This window comes from Astyanax mexicanus, chromosome 25 (genome assembly GCF_023375975.1).
Source record: "Astyanax mexicanus isolate ESR-SI-001 chromosome 25, AstMex3_surface, whole genome shotgun sequence".
NCBI lineage: Eukaryota > Metazoa > Chordata > Actinopteri > Characiformes > Acestrorhamphidae > Astyanax > Astyanax mexicanus.
Genome location: NC_064432.1, coordinates 13613786 through 13639414, shown reverse-complemented (window position 1 = coordinate 13639414; position 25629 = coordinate 13613786). Strand labels below are relative to the sequence as shown.

The 25629-nt window shown below is 37.8% G+C and overlaps 2 protein-coding genes and 1 long non-coding RNA gene across 3 annotated transcripts in view; 2 read left to right on the top strand and 1 right to left on the bottom strand.

The window, feature by feature from the left end:
• The window catches only part of dchs2 (dachsous cadherin-related 2), a 90848-nt gene extending 82769 nt beyond the window's left edge, over positions 1–8079 (top strand). Inside the window, exons 20-22 of the mRNA XM_022667197.2 lie at positions 790–1076; positions 3637–3778; positions 4587–8079. Coding sequence (XP_022522918.2) covers positions 790–1076; positions 3637–3778; positions 4587–7192 — 3035 coding nt within the window. The 3' untranslated portion in view covers positions 7193–8079. The remainder of the gene's footprint in view (positions 1–789; positions 1077–3636; positions 3779–4586) is intronic.
• Positions 8080–8090: 11 nt separating this feature from the next.
• Positions 8091–10032, top strand: LOC125787812 (uncharacterized). Its single transcript, XR_007429563.1, has 2 exons — positions 8091–9182; positions 9214–10032. It is a non-coding gene; the product is annotated as an uncharacterized LOC125787812 (long non-coding RNA).
• A 2563-nt stretch (positions 10033–12595) lies between these two features.
• LOC111191670 (macrophage mannose receptor 1-like) lies at positions 12596–24787 on the bottom strand. The gene is made up of 6 exons (XM_022667213.2): positions 24626–24787; positions 23992–24041; positions 21491–21874; positions 17752–18084; positions 14209–14300; positions 12596–13252 (listed from the first exon to the last, which is right to left on the bottom strand). Exons 2-6 carry the CDS (start codon positions 24026–24028, stop codon positions 13109–13111), a joined length of 990 nt encoding a protein of 329 aa, XP_022522934.2. The 5' UTR covers positions 24029–24041; positions 24626–24787; the 3' UTR covers positions 12596–13108.
• Positions 24788–25629: the final 842 nt, after the last annotated feature.

The window sequence follows — 25629 nt, the reverse complement described above, 5'->3', positions numbered from 1 at the left end:
ACATGCAGGTGGATTTTCCACTGTTTATGTAGTACATAACAGTCTACTGTATATATGTGAAACAAATTATATATATATATAAAACATGTAATCCACAATATTATGTTGGAGACGGAGGGGGGGTTTACGACAGTGCTGTATACATTTATTAACCTCTGCAACTGTAGGGGGAGCCCACCAGCACAAAATCTCAATCCTACCTAGTGGAGCTTGCAGTTAATCACAGAATATTGTTTTTTATTGACTGACACTACTAAATATTGTCCTAAAATGAATAGCTGAGACACACTAAAAATATAAAAATGTAACATGTACGTCACACAGAGATTTCCTATTGGTTCCTGTCATCCTTTATTTGCATAATGGGCTTAAACATTTTAAATAAAGTTTAATTGGCTGGCCACAGTGTTGTAGGCTGTAAAAGCAAGTTACCATTTTCTTTACTGTAAAGTTTGACTTTAAGCTGGCTAAAAACTGCAATGCATTAACTTTCCCTGTTCATTTTAATTATTTAGTGTATAGTTAGCTATAAGTTCATAGTACTTCACTGGCAATTAAAGTACATAAGATTATTGTAAAGAATAATTACAGTATTATGATGTATTAATTCATGCCAAAACGCACTTTAAAAGCTGTAATACTCTGTGACTTGTTTACAGTTAATTACAGTTTGAATTATAATATTTCTCCGCAAAAAAATTACAGTGAACTTTTTTTTACAGTGTGTTTGAATTATAAAAGTCTAATATATAAAGTTGATTTATTCTCTTCTCCTTTTTAAACACTCAGATCTTCCAGCTGGTCACATGGTCACTCAAATCATGGCCAACGATGTGGACCTCAACTCAGCCATCATCTACAGCCTAGCAGGACATGGAGAAGAAGACGGGAGCTTCGCCATCGACCGTTACTCCGGGGTCATCACCACAACCAGGACTCTGGATTACGAGGAGCAGGTTCTCCACACCCTGAGGATCAGAGCTTCAGACTCCATCCATCAGACAGAGGCGGAGCTCACCGTCCAAGTTCTGGATGTGAACGATAACGCCCCCATCTTCTCTCTGGAGTTCTACCAGGTTAGACTCTTAGATTTACTCCACATTCATCTGTTTTTTTACTTTTTGTCTTCTTACAACCATAAAATTTGTATTTTATTGAGATTTTAAGTGATGGACCAACACCAAAAAGCCCATAATTCTGAAGTGGAACAAAAATTATGATTTTTTATCAAATTTTAGCTGCAGTTACAGCTGCAGGTGTTTTAGAGTTTGTCTTTACCAGCTTTGATCATCTAGAGAGTGAGATTTTTTCTCCGTTCTTCTTTATAAAGCAGCTGAAGATCAGTCAGGTTGGATGGAGAGCGTCTGTGAACAGCAGTTTTCATGTCTCTCTACAGAGGATCAATGGGATTTAGGTCTTTAGGACTTTAACTGGATCATTCTAACACATAAATATTCTCTGATCTAAATCATTTCACTGTAGCTCTGGCTGTATGTTTAGGGTCATTGTCTTGCTGGAAGGTCTTAAGTCTTTTACAGCCTCCAACAGCTTTTCTTCTTCCAGAATTGTCCATTATTTGTTTATCTCCATCCATCTTCCATCCATCAACTCAGCTGGACTCTATTAACTAGTTAAGTGACTTCTGAAGGCGATTGATTGCACTGGATTTTATTTAGGGGTTTTAGAGTAAAAGGGGGCTGAATAATTTTGCACGTCACAGCTTTCAGATTTTTATTTGATTAAAATAATGAAGTCCATGTTAATTTTTTATTCCACTTCACAATTATGTGCTACTTTGTGTTGGCCTATCACTTAATAAAATCTCAATAAAATACATTTAAATATGTGGTTGTTAGATGACAAAATCTGAAAAAGTTCAAGGGGTATGAATACTTTTGCAAGCCACTGTGTCTACTGTGCAAGTTTACCTAAAGTAGCCCAAGGGGGAATGACTACACACTGATGGTGAGTGACAGAAACTTAGCACAAACACAGTATGCAAATAGATTGTGCCAAAACCATGAAAAAAAGGAACCAATAGAAAAGAAGTCAATGGCAATCAACCAATATTAGTGAGTTGGTTTAACCCAAAGATCTCAGTTTGAATGTATATGTGAACACAAATGTTCACCTATGCCAAAATAGACGAGTAATGTTTGGAAATATCCAAATTTACGTAAACCAGACTTAATTTATTAGAGTTTGTACTAATGTACATGTGCTTATTCTCTTATTAATCATGGGTGTGTTTTGGTCGTAACGTAAAATTATTATCAATCAATCACCTTTATTTTAACTCGGTAAAAAACATTGAGGGTGATCCTCATTTACAATGTTGCCGAGCCTTTACAAAATCAAAGGGATTTAACAACATTTATAATAATTTAGACATAATAAGAAATAAAATAGTAAAAAATAATAAAATAAAATAAAAAAGTACTAATTTTAAATCAACATTTAATAAAAATATATATGTAAAACAGAAATTTCTAAAATACCATAAAAAACAAAACAAATTTGACCCAAAAAGTAAAAAGTGTATAAAATATAAAATAAGTAAATAGATAATAGTAAAAGTAAAGTAAAATGTTAAAAATGATAAGTGATTAAATGAATAATAGAACTAAGAACAAGAATGAAAATATAAAACATTAAAATGAAATAAAAAAATAAAAGTAATAATAAACAAAAAATAATTAAAATAAATGAAGAAAAAAAATTATAATAAAAATATAAATAAAATAAGAAAAAAAGATAAACTACTAAAAAATCATTTAAAACACTCGCAGGCTTTCTGATGGTGATTAGAAACTAAAAGTTTAAAATGGTTCAGTGATCCCAGCTGAGCTTCAGTGATTCCTGTAGTGAATAATTTCAGCTCGCTGGTGCTGCTCTCTGTAGCTAAAAGCAGAATTCCCCAGTTCACTAAAAACTCTTGGTACCTTACAGGTGATCATGCTGCTGGAGCGAGTCTGATATGCATTATTATTAAGTGAGATCAGTGAAGAGATATAAGCTGGCAAATGCCCAGAGAGTGATTAATAGATAAAAATTAGCCAATGAGATTCTCTTTGTGCAGCTAGTGACTTATCAGTGTACCAGTTGTGAGCTCTGACTTTGGCGCATTCGTATCTTAACAGCATGGCGCTGTGTGTGTCTCAGCAGAGGAGAATGAGCTGTAAAGGTACGCCAGCAGCTCATTGTAAGGGAACAGCAATGTTATTTTATTTAGTATTCTGTTTATTGTTGATATAACAGCTAGATTTGCACAATACAGAGCATTTATGTGTGTAATGAGTTGCGGTTACACACATACATAAACTGCATGGCTAAGATAGGATTGGGTGGCTGACTGTCAGTATAACTGTAATCAGTCAGTAAAGCACCTGTATTTTCTGTTACCAAGATAAAAAACACGCCAGAAATGTACCTGAACACACCTCACTTCCAGACCACCACGCCCATCAGTGTAGATATATTCTTAAACCTGGGAGCAAGATGTGAAGATAGACTGTTTACGGGGTGAAAGATAGCAACCTGTACAGGGTGTACAATAGGGCCCATTGTGTTCTCACAGTGTAGAATATAATTGTAATATTTATTTTTTCCACATGTTATATTTCTGTTTGTCTGTAGGTGTCGTTATCTGAGCTGACGTCTGCAGATTCATTTGTTGTAGCCGTTTCAGCTACAGACAGAGACTCTGGACTGAACGGGAAGATCTCCTACAGGCTGCTTTCTTCACTAATGAAAGGCTTCTACGTTGATGCTGAAAATGGTAATGCTTTTAAAGATAGGGATGCATAAAATGGTCTCTTTTTTAAATAGAGTACCAGGCAACAAAAGGGTACACCATAAATTCGGTGTTTTTTATTGTTATTTTAAAATGTTCTGCATTGTACATTAATACTAAACTCATCCAAACATTGTTTACTAAACAAAAAAGTGTTAAACAAACCAGAATACGTTTTATATTTTACATTCTTGAAAGAAGCACCTCTTGCTCAGATCCTTAGATTTTCTCAGTCGGTTTTGAGGTAGAATCACCTGGAATTCAGGCTTTCAGTTAACAGCTGTGCTGAACTCATCAAGAGTTAATGACTTGAATTTCTTGTCTCTTAATGTGTTTGAGAGCATCAAGTAGTGAAGAGGTAGAGTTACAGGTATACAGTGAATAGTGAATATTTGAGTAATGTTCTAATACAATCCAAATCTATTCATGAAAGTGTAGTCACCGTGAAGACATTCAAAAGCATTATACTGATGAAACTGGCACTCATCAGGACCGCCCCAGGAAAGGAAGAGCAAAAGTTTCCTCTGTTGTACAGGATAAGTTCATCAGAGTTACCAGCCTCAGAAACCACAAGTAAACAGCTCCCCGGATAAGAGCACCTAAAAGCTTCTTCACAGAGTATTTTGGTTTGTTTAACACTTTAAAGTTACTACATGATTCATTATGTGTTTCTTCATAGTCTAATAGATCACTTCACTATTTTTGAGAATGAGAAGTTGTCCAAACTTTTGACTGCTTCTGTATACTATGTAACATAGCACGCTTCTTTTTTAAAATCTGTTTGTCTGTCCAGGTTCTATATATACCAGCAAACCTCTGAAGTACGTCACCAGTGATCACCACGTGATCAGACTTCTGGTGGAAGCTCGGGATAGTGGAGACCCCTCGCTCTCTAGTATTACGTCTGTGGACGTACTGGTGGAGGACTGCAATGATCATGCGCCGTTCTTCCAGAACAACTCGTACCAGGTGAGCGTTGGTGAAGACACACCTGCTGGGAGCTTACTCCTTACCCTGCAGGCTGAGGACCAGGATTACTCAGACCAAAACACCCATCTGGATTACACCATCACCGCGGGAAACGAGCAGAGGCGATTCTGCGTTGAGGTCGTCAGTGTGCCATCAGAGACCCTGCAAAGGACTGTGGGTTATTTGATTCTCTGTGCTGGTTTGGACCGAGAGATCACAGAGGTGTACTCGTTAACCGTTACGGTGACGGACAGAGGAGTTCCTCCGCTCAACAGCTCAGCTACAGTATCGGTCTTTGTACTCGATGTCAACGACCACGAGCCTGTTTTCAACAGCTCAGAATACCATGCACAAGCCAGTGAGAACAGTCTGGTTGGCACCATCCTGGTCCTGGTCTCTGCTCAAGATCTTGATCTTGGGGCGAACGGCACTGTACAATACAATATAATCTCTGGGAACAGCAAGGGTCTGTTCAGGCTGGACCCTCAAACAGGTTCTCTGGAGGTCAGTGACACTCTGGATTATGAAGAAGATACGAAACATATTTTAACAGTCCAAGCTTCAGATGGAGGCGTTCCAGGCGACAGGAAGGTATCCTTTGCAGTCATCTTCATCACAGTGCTCGATGAGAATGATAATTCTCCTTTCTTCATGTTCTCAACCATCAACTGCTCGGTTGCAGAAAACCTACCTGCGTTTACCCCAGTGTGCATGGTCCACGCTGTCGATCAGGACGCAGGAACGTTTGGCCTGTTGACTTATTCAATCCTAACCTCTTGTTTCATGGACTACGGCAGTGGAAACCCGGACAGAAAGGAAGCTTTTGCAATTGACCCTCTCACTGGAGACATTCATACAAGGCAAACCTTTGACTATGAACGAGACAGTGAATACTGTTTTCTCGTAGAAGCTCGGGATAAAGGAGATCAGACGGCTACGGTGAAGGTTCAGGTCGATATTGAAGGCATGGATGAGTTCAGTCCTGTCTTCACTCAAAAGGTCTACCAGTTTGCTTTGCCAGACAATGCCAGAATTGGTGAAAGTGTTGGACATGTGATGGCCATGGATCATGATGGGGGTCTGGACGGGATTGTACAGTATTCTTTAGTCAATCTGTCTCCCTTTTTCAACATCAACAAAACTACTGGCAGCGTTTATATCTCAAACCCTGTCTACCGAAGAAAAGGCTCTGCTTTAAATGAAGAAGTTGAAGACTTGTCGATTCTGGCCAGCAGTCCAAAGCTTGATTCCAGATCAACAGCCTGTCGTGTCATTGTCAACATTTCCAACTCTGCTGAGGCACTAACTGGTACGTCTCTCAGTGTGCAGACGGTCAGCCTTAGTGTCTCCTTAACGGTATTCCTTCTGCTTTTGATAAGTTTTGTTGCTCTAGTGTTGAGGTACAAGACCAAGGAGAACGCTCTGAAGAAAGCAGCTTCATTAGCTGCAAATCTAAACCACGGCACAGGAAACTTTGGGCGATTGGGCAGCTATCCTCAAAACGGCATAAGCGCTATAAATCTTCAAGATCTGCACGCCCCTTTGGACATGCGAGCGAAGAGGGACATTTCTAACCCCTTGAGAAGCTCCGGCTCAAGCGGTCGAGGCTCAGCAGAAGGTGAGACTGCCGAGGACCAGGAGATTAAGATGATTAACGAGTACCAGCGCATGAAGCAACCTGCCGCAGTGATGCTTGAGCCAGACACTGGAATCCCTATCGATTCAGATCAGCTTTCCTGCCACTCTGTTGATGCACATGTAGTCGCTGGGGCTAATCTGGGTGCAGGCCATATGGTGGAAATGGCCAGTGCTGAGAGCCTTCATACCTTCAAGGAAGAAGGCGGGGGTGAAGGGATGCTACCTCGCGTGGTCAACATGAGGGAGATGGAGGAGATTATGAGATGCTGCATGCCTTTGCCAGACCACCAGGATTCCATCGAAGGCTCCCTCACCAATCTGATCTGCCCAGAGGAGCAGTTGCGTGGAAGCTACAGCTGGGACCACCTCCTCAATTGGGAACCTCGATTTCAACCGTTGGCATCTGTCTTTACTGACATTGGCATGCTTCCTGACGAGGAAGCCGGCGATAAACCAGCAGGGCCTGCAGAGTTCCACAGCCTCCTGCGCCCGCCTCCGCTCATCACAGGGGTGGCACAGCCAGGCATTCGCGCCGTACCTCCTCGGATGCCTCAGAGAATAGTATCCCTGGGAAGAAAGCCCTCCTACCCCAAGTATGCTTACTCACCTTTAGCAAGAAACACGGGACTAACGCCTTCAGTCATGACCCCCAGCTTCTCCCCTTCCCTTTCCCTCCTGACTCTGAGGACTCCTAATGCCTCGCCTGTGGTTTCAGAGACCGGCGTGGGCAGTTTCCCCAAGGTGGCGCCGCTGCCTGGAGATATCTCTGTGGAAGCAGAGATAAGGGTGTAGCTGGTGCTCTGATTGCTGTCTAACTCTGTAATGAATGTGTTATGAATCTAACCACTTCCAAACTCAGAACGTTTATTCAGTTTATACACTTTACTATAAGGGTTACAATTAATAGAACTTAACGGTTGAAATAAACATTGCAAAAAAATGGTATGGCAAAAAAGTATTTGTAGACGTTATTAAACATTACCAAAATGGGTAACACTTTACATTAAGTGTTGACTAACTAATATGATGTAATTACCATGAATAAGACATGAGGTAATACACTAACATTGCTTGGATAATGTTATTAGACATGGAAAAGCAGCATTAATCAATGTTACTTTTACATTACAAGTGAATCATTTGTTTAGATGAACAATAAATAATTTACTTTATTATCATATACTTTACTAATGTAGGGTAAACAAGTAACAACTGCATTAGCCCAACTTCTTGTCATTTGCTTGTGTACTGCAGTTATGCATACAGTAATCGTTAAATATTTATATTAAGTAAATATTAGTCTGGATGGTGCTTATGCTTCATTTCATCATGATGTATTTCCAATAGAAGTAAAAGTGTAAAATATATATTATCATATTAGTTAACTGACATCAGTAAATAAAACAAGTGACTGCATAACCACTGCATAAGTGTTATCACAACCAAATATATTTATAACTAATATTTAATGAATACATATTTAACAATGACTGCATGCATAGCTGCAGCATATAAGCAAATAACAAGAAGAGCAGTTGTTACTTGTTTACCAAACAGTAATTAACTTAATTATTAATGAAGTGTATGATTTATTGTTCATCTTAACAAATGCTTTAGTTCTAACGTTAGTTAATGTGAAAGTAACATTAATTAATGCTGTAGTTCTGTGTTTAATTTACATTAGCTAAGCATTGTTAATGTATTACCTCATGTCTTATTCATGGTAACTAATGCATTCATTCATGTTAGTTAGTCAACACCTAATAAAGTATAAATAAAGTAAATGTAATGCTTAAAAATGTTGTACATAATAAATAATTAAGGCGTTCTGTTTTAAGTACTGTTAATTAATGCACCCCTATTGTAAAGTGTTACCATTTGTTCTTTTCTTCAGAATAGAACTGTGTTTTTTGAGAGTTTGCCTGGGGTGCCTGGGGTTGCTCAATTCTGGTCCTGGAAATCAGCCCCTCTGCAGAGTTTAGGTCTAGCTAAGGATGCACCAAATATTTGGCAACCAAAAATATTAAACCAAAAATCTCCAAAACGTTTGTTTTTTGGTGCATGACTCGTCACACTTTATATCCATTTACTACCTTCACAAACTTTTGCCGTGTTCAGAAACTTTCTGTCTTCCAGTTATAATATATAAACTGTACAGGGCTATGAGCAGGTGAGTGAGAACTTACATAATTAGCCCTTATTAGCATTTCTTTGTTGGCGTAAAGATTGGCTGCCTTTCTTTTTGTAAAGTTCACTCACTCACATGTGACTAGGGTAGTGGTCCTGAGAACATATATGATTAGAATAGCACTCCTGAGGTAGATTCATGATCAGAATAGCAGTGCTGAGGAAGATTCATAATCAGAAAAGCACTGCTGAGGAAGATTATGATTAGAATAGCACTGCTAAGGTACATTTATGATTGGCATAGCCCTTCTGAGGTAGATTCATGATCAGAATAGTACTGCTAAGGTAGATTCATGATTGGAATAGCACTGTGGAGATCGAATTTATGATTAGAATAGCACTGCTGAGGTAGATTAATGATTGGAATAGCACTGCTGAGGTAGATTCATGATCAGAATAGCACTATGAGGTGAATTTATGATTAGAATAGTGCTGCTAAGGTAAATTTATAATTAAAATAGCACTCCTTTGGTAGATTCATGATTAGAATAGCACTACTGAGGTACTTTTATGATTAGAATAGCATTGCTGAGGTAGATTTATGATCAGAATAGCACTGCTGAGGTAGATTCATGATTAGAATAGCATTGCTGAGGTAGATTCATGATCAGAATAGCACTGCTGAGGTAGATTCATGATTAGAATAGCATTGCTGAGGTACGTTTATGGTTAGAATTGCATTGCTGAGGTAAAGTTGTGTTTTGTTGGTTTGTATTCTGAGATATTTAATAGTTAATACTGTACAATTTTACCGTTGTAGTTTATTTTAAGGTTATATTTCATTTATTTAGCGGTAAAAAATAGCAAAAGTAAGTTTCTGAGGCAAGTGTGTTGGATCTAAACTTTCCAGATTTGTTTTCCAGGACATGGATTGGGTACTTTTAAAATAACCTACAATAGAGGGAAAAGCCAGGAAATACACTTTACAATGAAAATGAGTTCATGGTCTTTGTTTTATATCATTAGATCAATAATTTACGTTAATTCACAATATTATGTATTAATATAAGAACATTTAGTATGATCCTGCCATTACAGATGTTTTAGGCACATCAGTTAAATTTATTGAAGTCTTTATTCCCAGAAAACAAAATTACGTAAAATGTCTTATTCCTTAAAGAGACTGTGTGGAAGATAAGGCATGTTTGGATTGTGTGTATAAACTCAGAGGAGCACTTTATTGTACAGTAATTGATATCTGGATTTGATATCAGACGTTGTTTTATACTGAATAATGTGAAATAATGTTGGTTGTAGTTTTACTTTGGTCATTTTTTAAATGAGGAGCCTCATAAACATCACTGATGTTTATTTAGAATCGTGGATATGTTTTTCTAATTATATGAAGAAATTAACATTTGTTTTTGATTTGTTTATAAAATAATTTTGCACTATTTCTTGTTATTTTGGAAAATGTAACATATTAATAAATGTTTAAATCAGTACCGTCCTGTGTTCTGATTGGTGGGTATCATTCTTTTTTTATATTTTTATTAATTAATAAATTTTTTTATTATATTAAAAGATTTCCGTGGTGTTGGTGCAGGTTAGGGCTGGGCGATATATCGAGATTTAAAAAATAACGATATATTTTTATATGCGATATAAGACGAGACAATATCGTTTATATCGATATAGACTACGCTGCGTTACAGTGAGCCCCGCCAGTTCTCCCGCTGTCTCTCAGCCTCACCTAGCCCCGCCCCCTCCCTCACTAAACACACTCCCCCTCCCCTAGCCCCGCCCCCTCCCTCACTAAACACACTCCCCCTCCCCTAGCCCCACCTCCCTCCCTCACTAAACACTCCCCCTCCCCTAGCCCCGCCTCCCTGCCTCACTAAACACACTCCCCCTCCCCTAGCCCCGCCTCCCTCCCTCACTAAACACACTCCCCCTCCCCTAGCCCCGCCTCCCTCCCTCACTAAACACCCCCCCCCCTCATCTAGCCCCACCTCTCTCCCTCACTAAACACACTTCCCCTCCCCTAGCCCCGCCTCCCTGCCTCACTAAACACACTCCCCCTCCCCTAGCCCCGCCTCCCTCCCTCACTAAACACACTCCCCCTCCCCTAGCCCCGCCTCCCTCCCTCACTAAACACACTCCCCCTCCCCTAGCCCCACCTCCCTCCCTCACTAAACACACTCCCCCTCCCCTAGCCCCGCCTCCCTCCCTCACTAAACACCCGCCCCCCTCATCTAGCCCCACCTCTCTCCCTCACTAAACACACTTCCCCTCCCCTAGCCCCGCCTCCCTGCCTCACTAAACACACTTCCCCTCCCCTAGCCCCGCCTCCCTGCCTCACTAAACACACTCCCCCTCCCCTAGCCCCGCCTTATTTTGTAGAGCCGTATTTTGTAGAGCGGGGGTTAGTAATAGGAGGACCTGGTCCACTATTGAGAACTAGTTCATTTTGACAGGGTTTATTTTGAACTTTACTAGCCGTTGACGGAGGTTTTGCAGTGCAAGAAACTCAAAGTCCAATCGCCTGCATTCTAAATAAAATGTGGCGCGCGAGGTGAGATACGGAGCTCATTCAGACGCTGTTCTCTATAAAAACACACAGTGACGGCAGAACCCGACTTTTCAGCGAAGCAGCAGCACGTCTCATGTCCTGAAGCATTTCCACTGAACTAAACACTGATCTTTACAGCAGACACACTCACTCTAACCTGAACTGACCAATCAGCTCCTTCACATGTGTATGAGAATAGACCTGACACCGTTTCAGCCCAGATTTACAGAAAACTCAAACTGCACTTTTTATTTATTTTTTCTTAAGCATTTTAGATGCTCTTTTTCCAAACGCACAATGTAATTTTTTATTTATCCCTTGTTTTTAGGCTACTTTAAGTGCAAAAAAGATTTTATTTGAGGAATTGTCTAATATATATATATATATATATATATATATATATATATATATATATATATATATATATATATATGTGTATGTTATAATGTTATGATATATGTTATAATAATATATAATGTTTATAATTAGTATAATTTGAAATGACTTTCGGTTGTTGAGGCTACTCTAATATACAGGATATGGCACTGACTTTTAAAAGTACCAATATAAAATTTGGAACATGCAGCTTTGTCTCAAAAGTATCTTTTTGATATTACCTTATGGGATGAAAAAAATATCGAGATATATATTGTATATCGCAATTTAGAAAAAATACCGAGATATAGTTTTTGATCCATATTGCCCAGCCCTAGTGCAGGTGAGGTTTGGTAAGGTTTTGTTGTATTTTAGATGTTGATACACTCTGGCCATCGGCAGCAAGCTTTCTGAATCGAGGGCCCTATTTTAGCCATCTGTAGACAAGCCTGATTTAGAGCATGTCAGTGTGTCTTTGCTATTGTAACAACAGGAAAAGTACAACTCAAAACCTGCAAAAGGCATTCACTAAATATCTTAATTAATCAATTGATCATGGGTGTGGTTGATTTTGGATGTAACGTGAAATAAACCAATCAGTGTCTCTTGCTCATCATTCCCTTTAAGAGTCAGGTGATCTCTGACTTTGGTGGATTGCTATTTTAACAGTGCAACTACCTGGACATGTCCAACAAAGTTGGGTTTGTGCTGCTGTATTTTCATGTGTGGGTGTACGCTGAGCTCGGTGCCTGTGTTGCCAAGATAGCGATGAACGTCTGACTGTTGGTGTCTGTCTAGGTTGTATTCAGTCAGTGGAGCTCCTGTGTTTTCTGTTACCAAGATAAACAAGTAAAACTCCAGAAATGTACCTGAACACACCTCATTTCCAGACCACCACGCCCATCAGTGTAAATATATTCAGAAGCTCTGCTGCTATTTAAAACAGACAGGAGGAAGGAGTGACAATACACTGATGGCGGGGTGTAAGATAGCAATGAGCATCAAACGCACAACATCACAACTGCTACACATATTAATACTGGTTCATGTGTTCTACACTGGTTATTTCCCATTTCTAAACTTTTTAAATTCAGATCATTAATTTATTCTGTATGCTGTACTTTATTTAAACACATAGTAAACTTTATTAAACGTATACACACAATAAAAAGACAAAAAAGTACAAATACACCCCAAACTACACAATTCTTTCACACACCATAATTCTAAACCATAATTACAGTTTCAAAAAGCAAAAGCATTACCTGTGAGATTCAAACTTAGTCACAGTAAATGATTTTCCTTTAGAATTTCAGTAAAATAAACATGAATTGTGTGTAAAATCTGCAGACACATATGAATTTGTAGAGTAAGGGGGTATTGAAGGTTGTTGATATTTATGGCTTTTAATAATCTCACACATTGTGATAAATCACCCAGATTTTATTCATCAGGATTCAGATGTGATTTTCCCCAGTAAGAAAAGACGTGCTATATAAAACAGTATAAAGCAGTATAAAGCTAAGCATATTAGCTTGTTTTTGTAAGATAAATATCCCATAGGATTCTACTCGACTGGATGGATTTTATACATTATGGATTAAATAAAAGCTCTTGTAGAAAATGTAAGTCACTTAAGTTTTACATATTTTGTTTGCAGCAGTGTCCTCACTGTTCACACTTTCCTCCACCTTCTGAAAAACGTTCCCGTCCGGCTGCAGCCTCAGTGTCACCGTAGTGTTGTCTGCCATCCCATGCTTCTTCAGCTCCTCCCAGATCTGAAAAACATGGAGAGTTGATTTGTTTTTTTTGTTTTTAGTTTTTTACAGTTGTACCATTTTATGTACAGACAATATACTAAATATATATCAGTTCTAATTTCTTTTACAAAAACTATGACAAAAATTCTTCGTTGACTATTTTTTTAATGATGAAAACGAGATGAGACATAAAAATTAATACTTGAAAATGGCGAAATGTATTACACTTTGTCAAATAACAGACAAATGGGACAATAATTTGGGGAAACAATTTGTAATAAATTATATTATTGAGCAGTGATTGGTTCCCCCGAGCCCCTCACTCTAAACCCCACACAGCTGATTTACCCAGCAGCTCCTCCTCTCCCACTTACTAAATAAACCTCATGTGTTCAGCTGGGCTCCCATAGAAAATAAAACTCTAAATGTGTGGCATGCGTCTCGTCACCAAGATATTCAGAAAGCTTGTTCAGATTTGTGTAGCTGCATATGAACGGAGCAAACACTGCTGTTACTGGGCAGGACGAGTTTTTTTACTAACATTACTACCTGGTGTTTAAGGTGGTGATCTGCATGCATAATTCCCTTTAAGTAGAACGTTAAGAATAACGACTGGGTCAGGTTACTCGTTAATCTGCGAGCGAGTTTACGTAGTACTTTAGTTACGCATGGGTTTGGGAAACACTCTTTAACTAATGATCAATCTTAAGTACGAGTTTACTAAGTTCTTAGCGTTACGAAGCTTTTGGGAAACCGACCCCTGATCATAGAGTAAACTCTACAGTAGATGCTGTTCGGCTGAAAACCCTCAAGATCAGCAGTTCCAGAAATACCAAACCTCAAAAAGCTCATCATATCAGTATGTTTACATGCAACTGCAAAAAAACAAATGTTGTCATTAATCTGATCACTTCAAATAATGGATTTTCTGAATTTCTATTCATTTAGACCATAATTTCAGTTCACCAACTCACCAATGCTAAAATAGATGATTCCAATCCAGAGTCAGCACTCAGACCAGATATCACTTTCAGTTTCACTACATCTTGTACCGTCATCGGTGGAACTTCAGAAAGTAAAGAACACAAAGAAAGAAACACAAAAAAGTCTATATCAGAAGTTTTGTAAGCATGAATTGAGCAGTGTTCAAATGTCTTAGTCAAAAAAAATAATATGTAAATCAGAAAAATGCAAATAAACCATCTATTTTAATTCCTTGAGACAATAAAAGCACATTTATACTCACTTATACTCGCATAAAAATGAACAGCCAATCCACCAAGAGAAAGGATGGCCAATTGTGCAGAGTAGCATAAGCACATACCCAAAAATAGAAATGTATTATTCACTATTCAGTGTATTATTTATTTAGATTGAATCTAATGTTATAGAGTGATTTACTATAAGAAAGGGTCATTTACACATTTACAGAATCAATGTAACCAGTGTGCTGGATTCAGTCCTGTTACTTATTGCGATAAACAATTATTATTATTATTATTATTTATTTTTTTTTTAAGTTCATTTAATGCCACTGCTATAATGGTGACTCACCTTCTCTTGAGATTCAGTTCATGAACAATGATACCTGATATTTTACTTTAGAATTATCTAATATAATTCAAAATTCATTGTTTCATCAATGAAGGCCCAAACAATCATACTACCACCACCACCATGTTTCACAGATGGGATAAGGTTCTAAAGATGGAATGCAGTGTTTTTCTTCTACAAACACAACACTTTACTTTAAACCAAAAAGTTCTATTTTAAACTCATTTTTTCACAAAACCTTCTTCCAATGGCTTTTTAGCTCATCCACGAGATCTTTTAAACTGTAGATTGTGAGAAATGTTCTTTTTGGAGAGCAGTGGCTTTGCAGCGCTGCTATGCTCAGCGTTATTGTTTAGTGTTCCCCTGATGGTGGATTCATGAACATTAACAAAGTGAGAGAAAGAGAGAGAGAGAGGCCTTCAGTTGCTTAGAAGTTACACTGGGGCTGACTATTACACCCTTTGCTATTGGAGTGATTTTTATTGGTAGATCACTCCTGGGGGAGGCTAACAATGGTCTTACATTTCCTCTATTTGTAGACTGTAATCTGCCTGACTGTTGATTGGTGGAGTCTAAACTCTTTACAGATGATTTAATAATCTTTTTGTCACACCTTAGCCTGTGTCTGTCCAGTGTCTTTCCTTTTTTGGTTCCTTCCTGCTCCTGTCCTCTGTTCTCTTGTTTTGTTTACCTGTCATGTTTCCCAGCCATGTGCTAATGTTGTGTTTTGGTCCTGTCTCCGCCTTAGCCCCGCCTTGTCATCTGTAACCCCTCCTGTCTCATTTGTAACTCTGCCCCCTTGTTAGCTCCCACAGGTGTCCCATGTGCTCCTTTGTTATCTGTCGCGCTTTTTGTCTGATCTTGTCCTGTTACTCAGATCTTGCTTATCTGTTTTGTTTAACCTCAGACCAGCTGTGTTTTTTGTCTTCAGAGTTTCAGGTTTGCTTTTTGTAGTTTGTTTCTTAATTTGTTATTGTTGCTTGTTTGTTTCATCTTTTAGTTTATCCTCTGTTTTTTAGTGTTTTGTTTTTGTTAGTTTAAATAATGGAAAATAAAGACTCGCGCTTGCATCCTGCCTCCTCTCCGTTACACTTTTCCAGTCCGATGAGCATCAATAACTCTTTCTCTGAGCTCCTCAGAAATCTCAAAATTTGTTTATGCTTCATGATAAAGAAACTTCCACAAACGTGTGTTATAAAGAGCAGAGTTTGATAGATCCCTGTTCTTTAAATAAAACAGGCTCCGCCCACTTACACCTGATCATCATCTCATTGATTGAAAACAAGTTTCATGTACACTACCCCTTAGGATTAAGTAATACTTTTAGGAAATCTGATGATGTTTTAGATCATATTTATGCAGAAATATAGAAAATTCTAAAGGGTTTTACAAACTTTTAAACACCAGTGTAATGGGACTCTCTGCTTCCTAATTAAACTACAGTTGATTTATTTTTTTTATTTTTGTTATACTGTAAGACCTGATAAGTTGAGTTTACTTGTAGAGGTCTGCACTCCCGCGGGAATCGTGGGACCCTTCAAAATATCTTGTGGCACTGGACAGAACTGAATTGTTATTGGCAGGACCGGGAGTTTAATCAGTCCAGGCGATGCGGGGGCAGGATCACATTAACATATAGTCCTGCTCCCGCAAATCAATAAATAGTTAAGACAATCATAATAATGATGCTATGGTTCCCATGCAAGCAACAAACAACCCTCAAGAAAAATCTCTCAGAGGATGAACCAACACACGCACACACACATACACACAGTGGGAGATTTTTAGCATCTGCAGCAGGCATGTGCAGAGGGGGGGCGGAGGTTGCTTGAGCACCTGCTCGTTTGGGTCTTTCTCACCTGAATTATTCCGCCAGCACTCACCCCCCCCCCCCACCTATAAGGTAGCCCAGAGGGGAATCACTACACGCTGATGGTGAGTGTCGGTCAGAAACTGTTGGACACACCCAGTATGCAAATAGATTGTGACAGAAGCCAATGGAAAAAAGCTCAGCTATTATTGGTAAGTAGTAAGTTGTTTCAACTCAAATATCTCAGTTTCAATGTATTGGATGTGCCCACAAATGTTCAGATAACTCAAAATAGTTGAGTAATGTTCAGAAACATTAAATTTTATGTAAAACAGACTTAAATCATCAGAGTCCAAACTACATACGGGTTTACAGTGAACACAGCAAAAACAGGAGAGTTAAACAGCTGAGAGTTTAAATTTCAGAGTTAAACTGCTGAGAGTTGATTTTCACTCTCAAAGTGTCATTTTAACTCTTTCAGTGTTAAATGGTTTTCAGTGTTGGAGTTATTTGACAGAGTTGAATATTTCAGTGTTAATCCCACTAAACCCAATAAATACTGACCAACTCCACAGAGATTTAATTAAACTCCGCCCAGTTAAACACGTTATTTGCATAATGGGTGTGTGCCAACTTACCATCAGTGTGAAATCTTGCCCACCAGGGCTACCTTTCATTGGGTATTGTGTTATATTGGGGACTATGTTTAATGGTTGTTTGTCTAGCCAATATATTGTAGGCTATAAGAGCAAGTTACCATCCTTTGTACAGTAAATTGTGATAAAGTGTTGGTAATGCTCTAAGAAATACAATGAAAAATTACACACTAACCTGTCCTGAATAATAATTAAATAATAAAAAGTCATATTAATTGACTAATCTTCTTTTCGTTTATAATTTTTTTTAACTCTTTCCAGTGTTAGTGTAACAATTTAGGAAGTTAAAGAAATACAAATGTGAGTTAAAAAGGAACTCTGGCAAGGTGTTAAATGTTGAACTATTTTGAAAGTGTTGATTTAACTCCAAAGAGTGTGGAGCTATATAAACCCTGAAAAAGAGTTAAAATCAACTCTGTGGGAGTGAATCTAACACTTGCCTTTTTGCTGTGTAGTGTTAATACGCTAGTGTAAATATCGTATCAGTGAAGATTTACCAGTGTGGCAGAAGAATGGGAGGAAGCCGCTGCAGGGAACATCAGTGATGATACTGTAGGTCACACTCCCACAGTTCTCATATCCTCCTGAGTTATCAGGACTTCCCACTGCCCAGTTAATGGAGGAAGCGTTGCTCTGATCCGACCACTTCCACGGGTCCCTGAACAGCCCGAACCAGGCGCTCCACTGCCCTGAGACCAGGTTCTTCAGTATCAGGTTATCTGATTCGTTGTAGGAGGTTGCCAGGTCAGTGTGGAACTCGCGGCAGTACGCCTGAGCGTCCGACCACGACTTCAGAACAGTGATGCTGAAGAATCTTTTGGTGGAGTTTGCTGCCAAAAACATAATAATGATACAGTATAATCATTTAATAACACACAATAACATAATTAACAGCTTATTAATGTCTTATTATTTGACTAATAAAGCCTTTTGAATAAATGATTTATTCACTACTTATCAGGCTTTATTCTGTGTAAGTGTTATTGGTGCACCCTGTTATGTTATGTTGGCACTATTAGCTAATATTACATGTTATTAGTGTAGAATCGGCAGCAGTTTAATCTGTGTGAGTTTGGTAAGGTTATGGCTGTGCTGCAGTTTATTGAGTTAATAAGGGGTTAATAAGTCACTAATACACCAAGAATACCATATTCTAAAGTGAGGTTCTGTTCATCACTAATTAGACACTAAAAAGCACAAAATAAACGTTTAATAAGTCAACCGCCATCAAAATGTAGCTAATACAAGTTAAAAAAGTCACTAATAGACATGTACTATATTCTAAAGTGAGTTTCTGTTCTTCACTAATTTGAGACTAATAAGTACAAAATAAACATTTAATCAGTCAATCTCTATCACAGTTTAACTAATAAGAGCTTAATAATCACTAATACACCAGGAAGTGCACCATATTCTAAAGTGAGTTTCTGTTCTTCACTAATTGCACACTAAAAAGTACTGTGTGTTTAACTTCCCATGTACAGAAGGTAATTTTTTAAAAATGCAGTTGTCTGAATGAAATAACAGAAAACACATTTTAGCACATTTATTCTCTACTGAATTCAAGCAGGTTTATTTTCTGTTGTAATGTAACTGTTTTCTGATGTAACATAACTGTTTATAGTGCACCATAAGAACTAATACAGCCATTATTAATCATTTCCACATAACAGACCCCTGATTAAGCACCAAAAACACAATAACACAGACAGACACATAACACAGAATAAAGCCTAATAAGTAGTGAATAGATCATTTACATTTACATTAAGACATTTGTAAATGAGCAAATAATAGAGCAAATAATAAGACTTTAATAAGTGCCTAATTTGTGTTCCTTAAAATAAAGTGTTACCCATAATACATGTACACTGTAAAAAAAAGCATTGGTTTAATTATGTTCTGTGAATATAAAAATACACATAAGCACAACATGAAATATAAAAACTGTCACCCCAAAAACAAAAAGCAGCATTTTTATTATGCAACATGCAACTTTATATTCAGTGAAACAACATCTGAATAAAAAACACTCAGACGGGTGAGCAACAATGAAACTACCGCGCATTCGTACAAGAGGGGCGTATTTCTGGAGCTTTCTGGACCAAAATGAAGTCGAAAAAGCTTCAAGAGACATTCATGTATGTTCGAATTTTAAATGAGTTCTTAGTCAAACATACACTTAAAAACTAAAGTTAAAATTGTTCTCCTTAATGTGATTTTCAGCTGAACAATAAATATTGAATTGCATTATAAACTATAGCAAACTAATCACCTCAACTATCATTATTCCATTTCTTGTTAAAAGTTGGTGTCAATAAATAATTTGCAAAATTTACAAATTGAAGGGTCCAACTCTAGTTGAGGCTGAGCCAACTACTCTGCTCTACTGCACTACTGCACATGCTCAGATTAACTCTTTAGGTAAGCAGGGGCTTTACTGTTTTCAGCCTCCAGTCTTTACTAGAATGAGTCATTTTAGTGATTCACTAATATCAGAACAACTGATGCTTTTTTCTCCATTGATAATGATCATGAGATCATGAGGCTCTCTGCAGATTTTTACCAGATTTCTTTATTATGCTCAAAGCAATTTAATTTATGAAGTTTAATTATTATCCAAGTGTCCAAATGCTAACTGTGTCCTAAAGCCTGCATTTTAAGCTTGGATAAGCAGAATTTACTTTAAATTTACTTTATAATATGAGGCAATTTGTTTGTTTAATTTATGTTTTTTGTTGTATTAATTGCTTTCAATTTTATTGTCCGGAGTTAGTATCTTGTTCTTACAGCCTACAACATATAGGCCAGTCAGTTAATCACAATATATGATCTACAAGTTTATCTAAGGTAGTCTGGGGGAAATCTCTACACACTGAAAGTGAGTGTTAGTCACAAACTGGGGGACACACCCAGTATGCAAATGATAGAATATAGAAATAAGCCTATAGAAAGAAGCAGTCAATTCCAACAGACTAAACTATTACTAAGTTATACAAGTTGATTCAACTCAAAGGTCTCAGTTTGAATAATTGTATAAGTGGCCACAAATACAGTAAAATACTGTAAAAAAATTGAAAACCTCAGACAGTGCACAGCAGGATTAGCCAGCAGACTTCTTCTGAGTGAGGGATCTGTATCTACCGTCTGGGGCAAGTTTGCAGATGAAAGGGGCTGAAACTGGTGAGAATACACTGTAAACCCTAATAAGTTAAGTCTACTCAAATCATTTGAGGTAATTCGTTGCCTCAAATGAATTAAGTTTTGAAAACTCATTTTTTTTAGTAATTTGTAATTACTGTATGGAGTTAAACAAACTTTAATTTTTAAGTTCAACAGACAAACCAAAAGTACTTGACACTCAAAATGTGGTGTAGCTGAAACTTAACATTGTAAATTAATGTAACTTTTGCACACTTATTTGTTTAAGTTTATTGCAATGATTACCTAGAGTTGTTTTTACTCAACATATGCTTATTGTACACTGTAAAACCCGATAAGTTGACTAAACTCAAAACTTTTGTTGTAACCGATTACCTAATAAATTTTAAGTTCATGTAATATAATTTTAAAGTACAATGAACTTAACAAATACATATACATATATATTTAAAATTCATATTTTCCTGAACTTGTATTTAGTCTTCTTTCCGGTTTCATTCAACATTTTTTAAAATACTCTTAGAAAAGTAGATGAAAGAAAATAGTAACGAATTAAAAGAACTGAGAGCACAGTGAGAACACAGAGTCACTGCAGCTCAGTAAATGATGCTTGTTCTACAGCTACAACACAGAGACCAAGCATTTAATCGTAATATATGATCTACAAGTTTACCTAAGGTAGCCCAGGGGGAATCACTACACACTGATGGTGAGTGCTACAAACTGGGGGACACACCCAGTATGCAAATCGATTGTGACAGAAGCCAATGGAAAAGAAGCTGTTAATGGCAACAGACTAAACTCAGTTATTATAAGTTGATTCAACTCAGAGATCTCAGTTTGAATGTGTATGTGCCCAAGAATGTTCAACTAACTCAAAATAGTTGAGTATTGTTTAGAAATATCCAATTTTATGTAAAACAGACTTAATTTGTTTGAGTTCAAACAACTTCTGGGTTTACAGTGTAGAGCTGCTGAGATCTTTATCTTTATGTGAGTTTTCTAACTTGTGTAAAAACAGGTATAATAATGTATGTTTCCTTTTCATTTAAGAATAAGAGAAAGTTTACTCACCATCGTAACACAGGAAGGGTTTTAGAAGCTCACAGTCTAAGTCCCACCAGTATCCGTACATGTCCATTGCACCACAGGACTCATGCCCTCCCAGGTTGTTGGGCTCTGCTCCAGACCACTTCTTCAGTTTCAGAGGGGCGCTGTTGTAGGACCAGCGCCAGCTGTCGATATCATTGTAGAGTCCGATCCAGGCGGTGGCGAAAAACTTACTGTTTGTTCCTAATTTCTTCAGCCGTGTCCAGTCAGAATCGCTGGTGACGGTTGCCAGGTCTTCATAGTTCTTCCTGCAGTAAGACTGAGCGCTGTTCCAGGTCATTGGAGTCATGATCAGATAATACAGGTGAGGAACAGGAAGTGGAGCAGAGAGGACCCCTGGGAAAACCCCTGCTAGAAACAGTAGAGAGTATTAAAACTTGTGAACCATCACTGAGGCTCAACACACCTAACGGGCACAATAGATTCATTCTCATTTTCATTAATTTGTGTTTTTTTTAACCACACTTTTCTCCCTTTTCTCACTCATTCATATCCCCTTTCACTAGTGATGCCTCAACACCAGGAGAGTGAAGACTAGCACACGCCTCCTCCCACACATGTGAAGTCAGACTCCACCTCTTTTTGAGCTGCTGCTGCAGCATTGCCGAGTAGCATCACAGCGCTAACACTCGGAGGAAAGAGCAGCGACTCGGTTCTGATACATCAGCTCACAGACGCTGCCTTTTGCTGATCCACATCACCCTAGGAGTGATGAGGGGAAAGAGCGCCATCTACTGTACCCACCCAGAGAGAGCAAGGACAACTGTGCTCTCTCAGGGCTCCGGCAGCTACCCATTCATAGCGCTTTTGCACCAGAAGAACTTTGGTTCTTGAACCAGAATGGTGGTGCTTTTCAGTGAACCAGTCCATGTTTCCACCAGTTTTAGTGGAACCGTCAAATTGTCACATTATACGTCATCAGCAGAGGGCGCTGCACAGCGTCAATGAACAGAAGCAGTCACAATTCACACTGAAAACTCTAGTATTCTTCACATCCCACTGCAAACAAACGTTCCTGGTTCTAAAACCTACTTTGGTTGTTTTAAATTTAAGTTCACCTACCAGAATGTTGCTGGTTCACCATCTGTGTGTAAAAGCACTACCAAAGAGAGCAATGTTAATTGTGCTCTCTCAGGGCTTCGGCAGCTGAGGGCAAGCTGCATTAACGGGATTCGAGCCAGCGATCCATTCATTTGTGTTTTTACTAACACTACTATTTTTGTATTTTTGCGGTTAAACTGACGTGGACATATTTACTCCAGGCATCAGTGAATAATACCGATAAAAAGGGGTTATAGATCCAGTTCGAATCCTGATCATGCAGCTTGCCATCGGCTACCAGAGCCCTAAGAGAGCATAATTGTGCTTGTTCTCTCTGGGTGGGTGCAGTAGATGGCGCTCTTTCCCTTCATCACTCCTAGGGTGATGTGGATCAGCACAAGGCTGCATCTGTGAGCTGATGTATCAGAACCGATACATCAGCTTTCCTCTGAGTTGAGCGTTGTGATGCTACCCGACCAAAGAGGCGGAGTCTGACTTCACATGTGTCAGAGGAGGCGTGTGTTAGTCTTCACCCTCCTGGTGTGTTGGGGCATCACTAGTGATAGGGGGAGTCCTAATGAGTGGGTTAGGTAATTGGCCGTATAAATTGGGAAGAAAATGGGATAAAAAAATTAAAATAAAGTTATATAAAAAAGTGCTGATAGACTGTAAACCTACAGTTAGTTTGAACTCAAGTAGTTGTGTAATGTTTTGAAATATGTAATTGTGCGTAAAGTGGACTGAATTTATTTGAGTTCAAACTACTTGTTGGTTAACAGTGTAAGGAAAAAACATTTTTGAAAAAAAAAACTGAATTAAGGTATCATTCCTGACCCTCTATTACCCACAAAAATAAAACTGTATTGTATTGTTTAGAGCAGAGTTTGCTTTAAAATTGTTAGTTTTGCTGCCCAACGGCAAAACTGGGGACATTTCTTGTAAAATTACCACAAAGCCTTTTCAGATCATTCTCAATTCGAGCACATGACAGAGCTGTACGAACAAATTAAGTCTGTTTTACACAACATGTGACATTTTCAAAAATTATTTTAGGTTTTAAAATTACAATTATTGTGCAAAGTAATTGATAAAACAAAAATACATCATGCTAATTATCTTAACATTTTGGCAGAATAGCAACGTTTTAAATCTAATTTACATTAATAAAAAATAGCCAACAAATACCTCAGATTATTTAAGTAAATTCAATTTATCCAGGCTTAGAGTGTATTTTATTGAAAAGACCACATATTTTGTTACATATGTAAAATGTGTGAAATTCTATGATGAAGAGATTATTAGTAAACTCACATTTACTTTATTTTTCTTTGGCAAATCACCCAGGTAAATGATTATTTTTAGGTAATTTCATGGTTCAAATGAATGAAATAAAAGTAAAGAAGATAAAATAATTTTGCACTCACCCGATAAATACAGTAGAGAGAGAATGATGAGCCTCATGATAAAAGAACAACTAGAATAAAAGAAATTGTAATGAATTGTAAAAGAATTGGAGTTACGTGGTTACGTGCTAAACGTAGGTTATGTAATGTGGTTACACAACTCTGTAATTAATCCCACATTCATGCAATGACATTTGCATCCTCTCTTCACAGAGTCACTGTAGTTTTCTGTTTGTTTAAGTGATAAAAATAACTAATTATGTTTAAAACATGTATGCATTTTTTTCTGCAAACCAAGTATTTATAGTTAAATATAGAAAGTCTTTAAACACTTTAAACTAAAGCAGTAAAACATATACAGAAGGTTGGTTTGGATTGCTTTTTCCCTTAATAAATGAAATTATAATTTAAAAAAAAATTTTATATTTAGGTTATATTTAATATTAAATTAGTTTGATACTCTAAAACAATGTAACTTTAGCATTATGTCAGTATGTAATTATTGTAGAGAAATTTATGAGATACAGTTAAATTTGAGTGAATTGTGTCAGTGATATTCTATCTGAGAATATCTGATATGCCCCCATGCAGCCCATCATGTCCTAAAGTGTCCAACCAATAACAATAGAATGCAAATGAAAGAGACAGCACATACTGTAATCCACAGGAGGCTGAGGACCAGACCTGCTGCTTCTCCTAATCCCCGAGCTCTTCTCAGATCTTCTTCAGTATCTCCTCTTCCTCTGATAGTCTCACCAGGCTGCTGAGATCTTATCAAACCAGACGTCTTATCTTATGCAAATCTCTGCATCTTCCTGCTGAACGGTACGGACCAACGCATGGGCAGAATTTACAACAGCACGGCGCTGGAGACTGATTTCCATCAGGCTCTTTCCCCGAGACGCCTACCTCTTTATTTAAATACAGGCAAACCTCATGCAAAGACCCGGCCTCGCTCAAAGAGAGTGAAATCCAAACAGAGAAGAGAGGGAAATTCTGATTTAGGGTGAAATTAGAATGAAAAGTTGTAGATATTTCCATTTCCATCAGAGTAACACTCTCTCACTATCACTCTTACAGGGAATGTTACTTTTAGAGGACATATTATACCTGTTTTCAGAAGAGTTGAATAGAATAAGTCTATATTTTATACAAAACATGTTCATGTTCACAAGTTCTTTATACTAAATCTCTCTCACATAAAGAGATAAAGTTAAAAATCTCCCAGCTCTATTTATACCAGTTTCAGTCCCTTTCAGAATGAGCTGTTTAAGGGTTCGGTCATTTTATACAGCCAATAAGCTGTTGCTGCCCATGTTTACACTGAACGTTTACCTACCACAGATTAATGTTAGTTAATGCTTAACTACAATAGAAACACAAAACTCATTATTTGAAAGTTCTTAAACCCCTTCGTCTGCTGACTCGCCACGAACAGTAGGTACAGATCCCTCCCTCAGATGAAGTCTGCTGACTAATCTTACTGTATACTGTCTGAGATTCTCAACCAGAAATGTTTCTTTAACTAAAAGATCTAGTAGGCGGGGCTCTGGTGAGGGTTCACAAGTGAGGGGTGGAGTCAGGGTGGTTCTATGCAGGTTATCACAATTATGAAGGAGCTTCCAAACAATTCATAGAAGCAAATGATTCCTGACATCA